Below are 13465 nucleotides of genomic sequence, written 5' to 3' on the forward strand. Positions count from 1 at the left end.
ATACATGGCTTCAGGTTAAATGTCTGAAGTGAAAAGTTTTGGAACCACTGCTCTCGAGATAGAGTTGATGTTGAACATAAACTACGCTGTATAACCTCTACAATTTATTCCGCTAGTTGTCACTTTTTTTTTTTCATATTTCTCACAAAGAATAATTTATTTTCTTCTCCTTCTGGTGTCGCCTCCAGAACGTCCCAATTTTGTAAAGAGGCCTAGCAGTGTTGTCGTCTTGGCAGAAGAGAGTGTTGAGTTCCACTGTGTGGTTCAAGGAGATCCAGTTCCCACCGTGCGCTGGAGGAAAGATGATTCTGACCTGCCTAAGGGCAGGTAACTTACAAAGACATGGCTACATACAGTAATTTACCATACATGCACGCTCTTTTGAACTTCTTCTTTCATCTCTTGAGTATGTGTGTCTGTTCTGCCCACAGATTCGAAATCCAAGAGGACCATACCTTGATTGTTCGCCAAGTGACCTCTACAGACGAGGGCTCTTTTACATGTGTGGTGGAGAACATGGTTGGGAAGTCTGAAGCATCCGCCACGCTCACTGTGCACGGTAAGTACAACTCAACCTTCACGCATAACATCCTTGAACCATGTCACTACCTTACAAACTTTTTCAAAGCCTTCCGGCTTTACTTTTCATGGATGACAAGAGCATGTCTTGCCATCTTCTCCAACCAATGATAACTAAACCTATTTATGTTTCTTAAATTAACAGGGAATGACTTATACTCAGTTTTATGTTTTTTATCCAAACATAGTTTTGATTTGTTTGATTTTACATGTTTGGATCACTTTGACTTATAAGACAGTCAGCTTATCTCCCGAGTTTATTTGTGCAAGTTTTTCACTTTCTTGTTGAAAATTTGACGTGGTCCAGAGCAGTGCCTTGTTCTAAATTTAAAACCAGCATAATCTATTTCTAGCATTCTTTAAAGAAAAATCTGTTTCATGTGCTAATGTGAAAAGAACATGCAAATAAGTGCTTGCATGTCCACTGAAAATTGATTTATGTTCTCCAAGCTGTTAAGCTACAATGACACCCTTCAATTTCTGAATCAGTGACATGCATTAAGCAGTCAGAAGGCTCTCCCTGATGAGCACAGGCCTATGGGGGGTTGGGGGGGGGGGTCTCAATAAAAGGAAATGCATGGTAGGTTTCATGCTGGGAAGAGACATGATTCCAATTACATTGTCTTTTCTTCCTCCAAAAAGAATGTTGTGTGATTCTGCATTCAATTTGGAAAAAGTTTAAAATACAGAATTGGAAGAAAGAACAATCCCAGCCAACTTGTAAAATAAGCAGTTAAAAAAAAAAAAAAAACCCACTCCCGTTTTAAACCCAATGACTCTATTGAAACAGGAAAAGTCATTTTGGTTAACACAAGATTATTTCCCTATTCATTGCCAAGTTTTCACAGGATCCAAGTATGATCATAGGATATAGTTTATATTTAGCCCAATTCAACCACAGTCATTCCCCCACAGCAAAAAAAAAAAAAAAAAAAAAAAAAAAAAACACAAACAAAAAAGACAGTTTCTTGGTAAATGGTTTATTTTCTCCTTTAATCAATATAATACAGATGCTTATAGAGTTTTTACATGTACACAAAATGTATGCATTCGTTTTTGTCACAAGGGGGAAAAAAGGGAAGAAATCAGAACATTCGGAATTAATTTCTAGCTTTATCCCAATGAAACCTCAAACTGACCAGTATTCAGACTTAACCCCGTTATTATTGATGTAAATTGCCTGCTTGGGCTTAGTGGTGTGTTCTTGCGGAGTTCATCGATATAGAAGAAGAAAATAATTTAACTTGTGAACCAACATGTTCAAAATCAATAGAAAACCACCTTGGAAAGATCAAATTTCCACTTCAAAAAGAGACAAACTTGGTACACAAAGGCCGAGACACTCAAACCACAACAACAAAGAAAACCCACTGCTAAGTGGTGTAGAACAATGACAATGGCTGTAAAACAGACCAAAATGCATGTAAAACCACAACAAAATAAACTGCTTTTCTTCTGGTGTTTCTCAGCCCTGGTTAGTATAATAGGCCTTCCAGAATTTAAAGTACCACTTTTAGAGGTGTTTTTTAGCTCTTATTTTTTCCCCAAAAGAAATAAAGTTAAGAAAAATACATGTTTTATATGCACTTTGGAAGTTTCAGAGATGAGAAAGGCATGTTTTATGTTACTGGTATTGTTACAAAGAGCAGCACCGGTAGGCAATTTTGCATTTAATGTCAGTCATTGCTTCTGGCAAAAGGTCTAAATATTCCAGAAAGTGTTGATTTCCCAGCATTCTTGAGTAATCTTAAACGAGACTCGTGTAGCCCAAAGGCTACCATTTGAAAAGCTTTATTTTGTATGTGGTTGAATGCTTTTTGAAATGTTACATGTCTTGGCTTATGATGGAAAATTAACAGAAGCCATTTATTTTTGGCACAATTCGAGACATTTTGATTGGCTTTACTTAAGGGATTTTTAACTTTTGTTAACCATTTTGTTTTAATTCACTTATGTTTCGTACAGCACTTTGGGGTTTTTATCTGTGAAAAGCGCTTTCTAAATAAAATTTACATAATTACAAAAACAAAAAGAGGTGAGGCAGACAATATGAATGTCAGATAGGCGTTACTAAATCAAAGGAGAAAATATAACCAAAGCAGATCGACAGACAACTGGTCTAAGTTTGAAGAATAATGAAAAACAAACCTCGTAAATAATGCCTTAGTCCTAAAAAAAAAAAAAACGAAACTAAACACAATTGAGCAACACCCTGGGTTAGCACTAATGCTAACTTCCGAGCCCAAAAAACACATGCAAGGCACAGTGCTAACCATCTGATCTGAGTCACTGTCGACCTGGGTTTTATGTAGCAAATCATGGGCTCCCTCTTGATTGGTGATTGGTGACAGGTGCTGCTCCATTTCGCCACAGAACAGTGGCACCAATCAGATCTGAAGTCTCATGGTCTGTGATTACAGCTTCACTTGGCCAAATCCTGCCATTGGGATTAAAATACGACATTATCATAGACACTGAAAAACAACAACAGTAAAGAGAGGCAGGAGATGTAATAATAAAACAAATAAAAGACCAACAATTAGACAGTTTTGCTTTGTTTCCACCTCTTTAAGAAACCATGAACATCTGCTTTTAATATTGATTACCTTACATTTTAAATTCTAAAATCTATTTATAATTCAAACTTGGGCTGGCTGAAAAAAAAAAAAAAAAACCTTTAAAAAGCCATTTCATATGTCTTTTGTACTCTGTGTTTTTATGCAGCGCTGTGGGCTCAATTATGAATGTAAACCTGAATATTTTGAATACTGCACTAAGTTACAGTTACTTTCTACTATTTACAGCATTAGATCTCTGAAATTTTTTTTTCCATGTTCAAGTAAAATTGGTACTGGGACTAAAATATCCTTAACCAAATCGAAAATTGAATTGAATCGTGAATTGAATGGAATTGAATTGGAAAATCTGAATCAGTACCCATTTGTAATTAAACCTGCATAATTCTTGATATAGAAAAAAAAAATCTCTTCATTGGATTAACCAGGAATCAATTCTTGACACATTTTTCTTTGTACCAGCTCCATTGTGTTGAGCCATGTTAACATTTGTCACTGTCTTCATTTATGTATTAGCCATACTGTATTTTCCATATTTAATCATTACACTACTTTTTGTCTTTGTGTCTTTCCCTAGTTAACACTGGTAAGTTGTCATTCATCCCTCATCCACCATCAGAAAACAACAGGAAAACTTGAGCCTTCTCACTGTCATATCTCCATTGTAACTCCATCCACCATAACAGTATGTAACTCATGTTGTTTGTGGGTACAATAATAATAATGTGATTTTCTATTATTTTCTCATACTATAATTGTTAGTGAGACAAAGCTCAAGTATTTTACTCTTGTGTACTTGTACATTGAGACGCAATAATAAAGGAATCTTGAATCTTGAAAGTAAAGAAGTCCATAGTAGCGTTTTTGCCAATATTTGATATGCTGATATTTAACACTAGATTTTTGATATTAACCAATGCCGATATATGCATAGATCTCCTCCGCCCAACCTAGTTTTAGGTCACATTAAAAATCTCTTGCTGGAAATACCAGGACAATCCTACGTTTAATGTGATGTCCCACTACACGTATTCCACAAAAGATCATTATTTGTGCTAAATAAGAATACTTATTCAACTTCAGTAATGGGAAACATGCCATATTGCTTTTACATATGTTGTTTCCAACAGCAGCTGTGAACCAAGCAGTTAAACAGCTGCAAGAACTCCACAACAAACAAGGAGTCTTTGATGACATTTAGTGCAAAACTGTATTAATACAGATTCAAATAAAACACAAAAAAGTTCTGATGTAGTAGCATTTTGACATTTACAAAGTGACCAGATTTGTGAAATGAAATCTGGGGACAGTTCCCGCTTGGAGATTAAAATTAAATAAATAATTTTGTTTCCTGGAAATGTTGACATTTTAAAAGCTATTTGGTGACTTCTAGAGCAGTGTTTCCCAACCGGTGGTACCTGTACCCATAGGGGTACTCAAACACCTTGCAAGAAGACTTATGTCTATGTATTTATATGAATCCCAGACAGTTCTCACCAAATATGTAAGCAAATATATTCACTCATTTACATTAATAATGCACACTTGAAATTAGTTCTTTCCTTAGTTTTACTAGCAAATAGTAGTTGTATCAGCCTAAATATGACTAATATTTAGCCGTAAAAAGTTAGAAAATGCTAGAAAGAGTCCCGTTCCCTCCTCAGCATTCTACAGACCAATGCTAATGCTTTAAATTATTAAATAAATAAATTATTATCAACATATCAAATATTGGCAAAAACGCTAAATTATTGTTTTTAACAAATGTTAAATGTGCACTTAATTTAATTCTGTTTCAGAACTTTAGTAATTAGCATTGTCCTTTCCGAATGGAAATGTGTGAAGCTCTCCTCAGTCTCCTGAATACCTAACTTGGGCATATTGAAAGGTCAATATTCTCTCCAAACGCTATAGCTACGCCACAAAAAAATAAAATTCTGTAACACAAAGCTTGACCCAAAACAGCACATATTGATTTTTCAATATCTGTGGAAAAACCTATATATACATATTTTTTTGTCTACACATGCTGACGAAGGGAAAGTGCAACCTTTTCGTGACAGCAATGCATGTTTTGTCATTGCAATTAAATAAATATATTATTTTATTGCATAATTGTGACCATCACCATCCTTCCCCCAGGAAGGGTAAGAAACACTTTATTAAAGGGAAAATATAAAAAGAGAGGCAAGGCAAATTTATTTGTATAGCACATTTCATACACATGGCAACTCAATGTGCTTTACATGATAAAACATTCAACTGTTTAAAATCAATAAGAACGTTTAAAATCATCAGTAAAATCAATTCAAATCATCAACAAACACAATATATCAACAACACGACCAAAGATCTCTCTCTCAATTATACGCAGTAGAGAAAAAAAAGTGCCTTTAACTTTGATTATAAAATGTTCACATTGGATGCTGACTTCAGCTCTGCTGGCAGTTTGTTCCACTTCTTTGCAGCATAACAACTAAAAGCAGCATCACCATGTTTACTGTGAGCTCTGGGCTCCACTATCTGACCTGTGTCCATAGATCTGAGAGACCTGCTGGGTTCATACCTGACTAACATCTCACTGATGTATTCTGGACCAAACCCATTCACAGATTTATACACCAGCAGCAGAACTTTAAAGTCTATTCTGAGGCTGACTGGGAGCCAGTGTAAAGACTTTAAAACTGGACTAATGTGTTCTGATCTCTTTGCTCTGGTTAAGACCCGAGCTGCAGTGTTCTGAACCAGCTGGAGCTGTTTGATGCTCTTTTGGGGGATTCCTGTCAGAAGACCATTACAATAGTCCAGTCTGCTGGAGATAAAAGCATGGACCAGTTTCTCCTGATCTTTCTGAGTCATTAAATCTTTCACTCTGGAGATGTTCTTTAGGTGGTAGAAGGCTGTTTTTGTGATAGATTTGACGTGACTGCTGAATGTAAGATCTGAGTCAATCAGAACACCAAGGTTTTTGACTTGGTCTTTAGCTTTTAAAGATCAAGACTCAAGATAATTGCTGACAGCAGTCCTCTTTTCCTTGTTACCAAAGACAATCACCTCCATCTTGTCATGGTTTAGTTGAAGGAAGTTTTCACTCATCCAGCAGTTTACTTTTTCTAAGCAGTTACACAACACCTCAATGGGACCATAGTCATCTGGGTTCAGTGATAGATATAGAGGGCAGTGTTACACCTAGGTGAGGGGGAACAGGGAAGAGGGAGTCAGGGTAGGACAATGGGAGGTGTGGGTAAGAGTCGACTGTTTTATGGTGAGAGTGAAATGTGGTGTTACACTTGTGCATATTGTATCAGTTAAACCAGTCTGGTGACAAGTGTGGAGAAATTGTAGCGGGTGACACAGCACCCATCTTGAAGGTCTAGTATTATGCTATTTTTCACTTATCTCCATTTGTTCTAAGAACCCCAACAATGGTAAATGGACTTGATTTGGACTTGATTTTATATAGCGCTTTATCACCACACTGAAGCAGTCTCAAAGCGCTTTACATATCAGCTCATTCACCCAATCACTCTCACATTCACACACCAGTGGGACAGGACTGCCATGCAAGGCGCTAGTCGACCACTGGGAGCAACTTAGGGTTCAGTGTCTTGCCCAAGGACACTTCGACACATAGTCAGGTACTGGGATCGAACCCCCAACCTCTCGATCAGAAGACGACCCACTACCACCTGAACCACGGTCGCCCACTGTGGCGACATAGTATTTCAGGTTTATTTTCCCAAACTCACTTGTTTTCCAGAGATTTAGCTCTCGGAAAAGACAGTTTCATGAAGCTTTTAAAAACATGCATATGCATGAGTGGGTGTGTCTGTAGATGCAGACTTAATTCCACAGCTGATCACTGTAGCGATTTTCTATCCACACACTCTTGTTGATTTTCCAGCCAAAAAAATGCACGTTAAGCAAAACACATGGCTATTTAAGAGGCTATTGTGAGTCCAACAAACGCTCCTCCACAGTGTGTGTTTATCACATCAGTAGCGGAGTCAGTCAGTTGTTTCAAACACTCACCGGAGCTGCTACCTCGCCTTCGCCTTCTTGTCGTCCTTAGCACAGGAATAGTCCATTCAAGGCCATTGTTTTGTCCAACTGCTCCCTCGCATTGGGTCACAAACACGTCAGATCATGTCAAAGATGATACGAGGCGGGATAACTGTTACTAAAAGTGGAACTGATTGTAACTGCTCCCTGGGTGCTACACCATGGCTGCAGAGAACACATTTTATGTTTGTAGCTTTACATATGACATTGAAGTAAAATGTATATTATATATTAAACTGCAGTGTTTGATTTTGCTGTGTGGTAGGTAGGTAGGTAGGTAGAGGGAGGAGCTCACATTCTCATAGGGTAGGAGGAGTCAGGAGGAGGAGTGTCTGCAGTGTGACGGCACAACGCGAGAAAAATCCAACTCGCTCATTTGAAGCTGACTTTTTACAAAATGTGGAATAGCAAGTGAGGGAGTAAACAGAACATTTTCAACTTTGGCCCTCTGAATGAGGCTAAAGGGATGCACATCACTATAGCAAAACCATTATAAAGTGATTTTTCATAATACTGCCCCTTTAAATATAATGATGTGGCCTTGAACAGAGGTTATATCTAAAACTGATATTTGGGATCAACATATCTAAGGAAAAACTGATGTCAACCGATATTTTAATGGAAAATATTGGCCGCTAATATTGGCTGGTGGGTAATATTGGCCATCTCTAGTAAAAATAGTGTTTTGTGTACGCACTTTGGCTTTAATTATTAAGGTTTTATAATTAGAATGGATGCCAGTGGATTATATCAACAAGCAATCAGCACCTCTCTTGTTCTGCAGTACCCCCAGCTTTCGTCGTACGCCCCAAAAACCAGGTGGTGGCTGTGGGGAGGACAGTCACCTTCCAGTGTGAAGCCACAGGAAACCCACAGCCAGCCATTTTCTGGCAGAGGGAGGGCAGTGAGGTGAGTCTGAAGCCATACATGATATTCACTTCTCACTTTAGCCTATAAAAGTTATAACTGTAATAATCTTCTTCTCTAGAGTCTCCTGTTCTCTTACCAGCCACCACAGCCCTTTAGTCGCCTGTCTGTCTCCCAGATGGGCAGTTTGACCATCACTGACGTTCAGCGGTCTGATGGCGGCTTCTACAGCTGCCAGGCTCTCAACATCGCCGGCAGTGTGATTACCAAAGCACTGCTGGAAGTTACAGACTGTGAGTGATGGAGAGTTTTTAATGACGCACATTTTCAGGTTGTTTTTTTTAATCTTGCGGCAAAAAAAGACGAGTTCTACCGTGTTCCTTTGTTGTGCTTCGCTGTCAGACAGCTGAATGTAACCTCCTCCCAATCGTCGGTCTCGGTTGCTGTCGGGGGGGAAAGATTTGATGATGTTGTTGTGAGCTTAAAAATCCCTGTTTCCATGGCGACTGTCTGTGGAAAAACTGTCAGCTTTTTTATGTGTTTGATCTTTGAAAATATCAAACTAAAAATATTGACTTGATATTGGGTTGTGAGACATATTTATGGTGCGACTACATTTTTCATTCTAAGATAGTTTAACACAGCCTCAGCAAATGGTTTGGTACATATGTGGTGATAATTACTGCAACATTGACATTACATTTTACAGGATAGGGGTTAGTGGATCTTTCCTGCAAATGTGTTTTTTTTTTTTTTTTTTGATAAAACAAGTGTGTTAATTGGTTCTAAAAAGCAATTTAAATGTGCTTGGAGGCTCAGCGCAGTAATTACACATCTGTATGAATACATATGTTTGTGTCAGTTGGTGCTGCGTCCAATACATTACATTAATGATAATTGCGTCAGGTTTAAAGTGCATTGAACTGTTCAGTGCAGCGCAGGTACTACCATTATGATGGACATCCCTCTGTTAGACTGATAAGGTTTCCTGCTGCTATACCTCAGGTTTAAGAGCTTTTCACTTATTGAAGAAAAAGACAGGGGCACGGTACTGTCACGTTTTCTAATACTGTTTTTTTTCTGTTTTTTTTTTTTTTTTGTGTGATCTGCACTTGCAGCTCATTTTCTGGCACTCCTTTTTTCTCTCCTCTCCCCTCCCCCAAAGTATCTCCATCCTGCCACATACTCCTCTCATACCCATTTGAAGAGGTGAATTGGAACGGCAATTATTGGTTAGCATCACCTATGGCAGCTTTCAAGGTTTTCATTACTTTATTTCAGAGTTGTTGTTTTTTTTTTTTCATCTGAAACCTTTACCTCATCCACAGGATTCTTTTTTTTTAATTTGAAAAATAGAGTTCTGTTATCTAAGTGGGTCTGTTATTAGCTGGGCTTTGCTGTAATGATTGAATCCGACTCCGGCAGTACCCACTAACCCTTGAACGATTAGCTGCTCTCTGCTGGAGGGGAAAAGTTGATTTCTTTTTCCTCCACTGGCTGCACACCCTCCTAAGCTTTTTGTTCTCACTCTTTTCCACTTTTACTTTCAATATCAATTCTTCCTTATCTTGCTGCTTGAAATTTTTTTACTCATCATGTCTTGTGATTGCCTGAGGTTTTTACCTGCATCCTCTTTTTTTTCATAATGTCTTCTCTTACTGGTTTTATTGGGTTTTTCATCTCATTTTGTGTATTTTAATTAAAGTATTCTTCTTAGTCTGGTACAAGAGTATTTTATATATATCTACTGTATGTTCCTCCATATTATGTTATTTAACACGTTATCTTGTATTTTGAGATTAGTGGTTTTTTTTCTTATTTCAATATGGTTTTATGCCCCACTTTTTATGATGTCTCAAAAGGCTAGGCATATATTAAAAGTAAGCACATTGGGAGTGGTTTATTTGTTTATTGGATCCCCATTATTTTCTACTGTGGTGGTTGCTAATCTTCCTGGGGTCCATAAAAATACATATAAGAACAGTTAAAAATATACAGAAACATTACATAAAAAGGTACATTAAGAGTCACTAAGAGGGTGTATAATCTGGAATAAGCACTGCTCTAATGCTCCTAATTAAGCAAGTACATAAGATAAATGAATAAATTAAATAAGGGTGTCCCGATCCAATATTGATATTGTATATCAGAAATCTACACCATATTATTTATTGTTTTTATTAGATTTATTGAGGTTTTATATATATATATATATATATAAAGGTATAAATGGGTCAGTTTTTGTTGCTGTCTATTGTTCTCTGATTGAGTAATGAGCCTTTTCTAACATTTCACATGGCAAAATAAGCAATAAAAGTATATATAATTTGTGCTGATATCATATCAGATCAATATGTATTGGCCGATATCCAAGGCTCATATCGGAACTGAAAAAGTTGTATCCGGACACCCCTAACATAAACAATGTAATATCTATTATAACAAATGTTTATTATTTATTTTTATAATATTTATTCACTGTTATTATTGGTAGCACAATTGGACAACATGTTATATAGATCAGGGGTTCTCAACTGCTCTCACCTTGGGACCCACATTTTTCCAAGATCAATAAAGTGTGACCCACTTTTTTAGAAATTAATCAACCAAATTTAGTTTTTTTTTTTAAAATAGCAGTTGAGAACACAGATGTATGATATATTTTTTTTTTTTAAATGTATAGATTTTCCTCACCTACCCCATCACAACAAAACAAAACAAGGTTCTCTCGTTAATTTTCTAACTTATATTACTATTTTTACAATATATATTCTGCACACATTTTATATATACAGTTTATACATGTACATCAAACTTACGTACGTACTGTACACACATATATACTGTACATACATACACATGCATTTACATGACATGTACATAATATTAATATACTATTTCATATCTGCAACACAAATTTCATCAATTAAATTCAGTGTGGCAATATATACATAAATAATATTCTCTATCACAATATATACCTTTTATTATGTTTATTAAGTGTAAATATATCTTATACCGTTATACACATATTATATGTACTGTGTTATTGCTGTCCTAATTGTAAAATTGTAGCTCTTATTTCTTATACCAATACTAATATATTAATGATTAAAAAGCTTTTTAAACTGGTTTATGTTGGTGCTATACACTAAATACATTGACTATTTTTTATCAGCTGTCCACGACCCACCTAGTACAGGTCCGTGACCCATTTTTGGGTCCCGACTCCTGATCCACCAGTTGAGAATCACCTTTATAGAATGTATACAGAGAGTATTCAGGGAAATTGCTAATATTTGTGTTTTTCTGTTCATGTGTTTAGCGGGGTCAGATCACCCTCCCCCCATCATCAGGCAGGGCCCAGTGAACCAGACTGTCCCAGTAGACAGTACAGTAGTGCTGGATTGCCAGGCTGCTGGTACACCACCTCCTACAATCCAGTGGAGAAAAGATGGTGCAGTGTTGTCCCCAGTAGACTCGCGTACATCTCTTACGGGGACAGGATCACTGAATATTCACTACGCTAAGGTAAAGTAATAATGGACGTAATAAAATAATCCCAAGCTCGTCAGCTCATTTCTCTTTCTTTGTAACTTTTCCCTGAAGTTGGGGGACACTGGTTTTTACACTTGCGTTGCTTCAAGTCCCAATGGTGAAGCGTTCTGGACAGCCTACCTGCAAGTGCAAGGTACTTGAATGCAACTCACTTGGAGGAGTAGCATGTTGTTATTTACTCAATGACTTTGTTGTTGTATTTGCTGCAGAGTTCGGTGTTGTAGTCCAGTCCAGTGTTCCCACGGATCCAAGCCTCATTCCCAGCACTCCGTCAAAACCAGATGTGAGCGATGTCAGCCGCTCCTCTGCTACTCTATCGTGGAAATCTCTCCCTAATGCTGGTGCATTACCTACATCATACCTGATCGAGGCTTTCAGGTAAAACAATAGCTTTTACTGCTCAAACTTGATTTCACGACTGTTTCTGCGTCTTGCGCTGACTAAACTTCTTCTTCTCTTCTTGTACAGTTACACGTTAGGGAACAGATGGGTAACTGTAGCAGAGCATGTGAAGACACAATCTTTTGTTCTAAAAAATCTCAAACCTGGAGCCGTCTACCTCTTCATGGTCAGAGCTATGAACGGCCACGGCCTCAGCGACCCCAGTCCAATCTCTGATGCTATTAGAACACATGGTCAGTGTGGATCTCACTTACTGTTTGTAGTCTTTCAAAAACAATTGACAAAAGTTAAATTAGAGTTTCTAATTGTTTTCTGATTTTTTTTTTTCTTGGGTGCTAATAGACAGCACAGCCACAATGCAAGGCATAGATCATCGTCATATTCAGAGGGAGCTGGGAGATGTGGTGATTCACCTCAACACGCCAACTGTTCTGTCATCTTCTGCCGCTAGGTTGCAGTGGAAGGTATGACTTTCTTCCAAAGCATATTGTCATTTTTTACATGTGAAAAACAGGGTTTGGAGAAAATGCTTTCTTAAGGCCAGTAATATCTGGAACAGTCTTTCACTCTATAAAGGAGCGTCCAATACTCCCAACTTTCAAAACTTAACTCGAACAGTGGCTGAAATCCAACCAGTCCTGAGACTATTGACCATTAACTTGTGTACTATATTGTAATGTGGTTCACTGTGAGTTATTGTCCTATTGATCTTGTTGAAATTATTTGTGCACTGTTCTATAATGTGCTTTCATTGCAATTTATTGTGTTTTTTTTTGTCTTATTGCTGTTTGTTTTTTCCTGCCTTGGGACTGTGGATGAAAATGAATAACATTTTTGCTCTAATCTGATAAATAATATATAGAAAGTATGTACGGTTGCCATACGGACAACCCCCGGTGCTATTGGTACGGTTACCGAAGTACACTTATGGAGCGTCTTAGGGTTGGGATTAGGTTTAGGGTTAGGTTATAACCCAATATCGCAACAATTTTTAGGGTTAGGGTTAGGGTAAGGTTAGGGTTTAGTCTTAGTCACGCGACCTAAACTGGCCAATGACTGACCGATCACGTGACCTAAACTGGCCAAATAGGGGCGCTGCGTACGGATGGAATGCAGGTATATTGACACGGCAACTGTACGGATAGCCACTGTTTAATATATATATAATTTATTTATTTTCTTTATGGCCCGGTATGAAATGGTGCAGAGACTGGTCCTTGGCCCAGTGGTTGGGGTCAACCTCTAGTAATGCGTAAAATCATCCCATAATACTCCTCTAAACAGACCCTCCTGATAATGACATGAAGATTTAATCAAACACATGAAGCGTTCACAGTTAATAGACCATCGTAGACAGGTTAGTTTTAGTTTTACCCTACTGATGATGAGTTGTTGCAATAGTAAATATCTATATACTATCT

At 37.5% G+C, this 13465-nt stretch overlaps 1 protein-coding gene across 3 annotated transcripts in view; it reads left to right on the top strand.

The window, feature by feature from the left end:
• LOC114475539 (roundabout homolog 1-like) overlaps positions 1 to 13465 on the top strand; it is a 128725-nt gene that overhangs the window by 96717 nt on the left and 18543 nt on the right. The window contains exons 6-15 of one of the 3 annotated variants that reach the window (XM_028466434.1): positions 189 to 327; positions 432 to 559; positions 3733 to 3741; positions 8002 to 8126; positions 8206 to 8377; positions 11410 to 11615; positions 11694 to 11775; positions 11852 to 12020; positions 12111 to 12277; positions 12387 to 12508. In XM_028466434.1, the coding sequence (XP_028322235.1) occupies positions 189 to 327; positions 432 to 559; positions 3733 to 3741; positions 8002 to 8126; positions 8206 to 8377; positions 11410 to 11615; positions 11694 to 11775; positions 11852 to 12020; positions 12111 to 12277; positions 12387 to 12508 (1319 nt within the window). Of the gene's footprint in view, positions 1 to 188; positions 356 to 431; positions 560 to 3732; positions 3742 to 8001; positions 8127 to 8205; positions 8378 to 11409; positions 11616 to 11693; positions 11776 to 11851; positions 12021 to 12110; positions 12278 to 12386; positions 12509 to 13465 lie in introns of those variants that run through there. The other 2 variants (XM_028466436.1, XM_028466435.1) reach the window with 2 other exon arrangements.

Source organism: Gouania willdenowi, chromosome 14 (genome assembly GCF_900634775.1).
Source record: "Gouania willdenowi chromosome 14, fGouWil2.1, whole genome shotgun sequence".
In the NCBI taxonomy this organism is placed as follows: Eukaryota; Metazoa; Chordata; class Actinopteri; order Blenniiformes; family Gobiesocidae; genus Gouania; species Gouania willdenowi.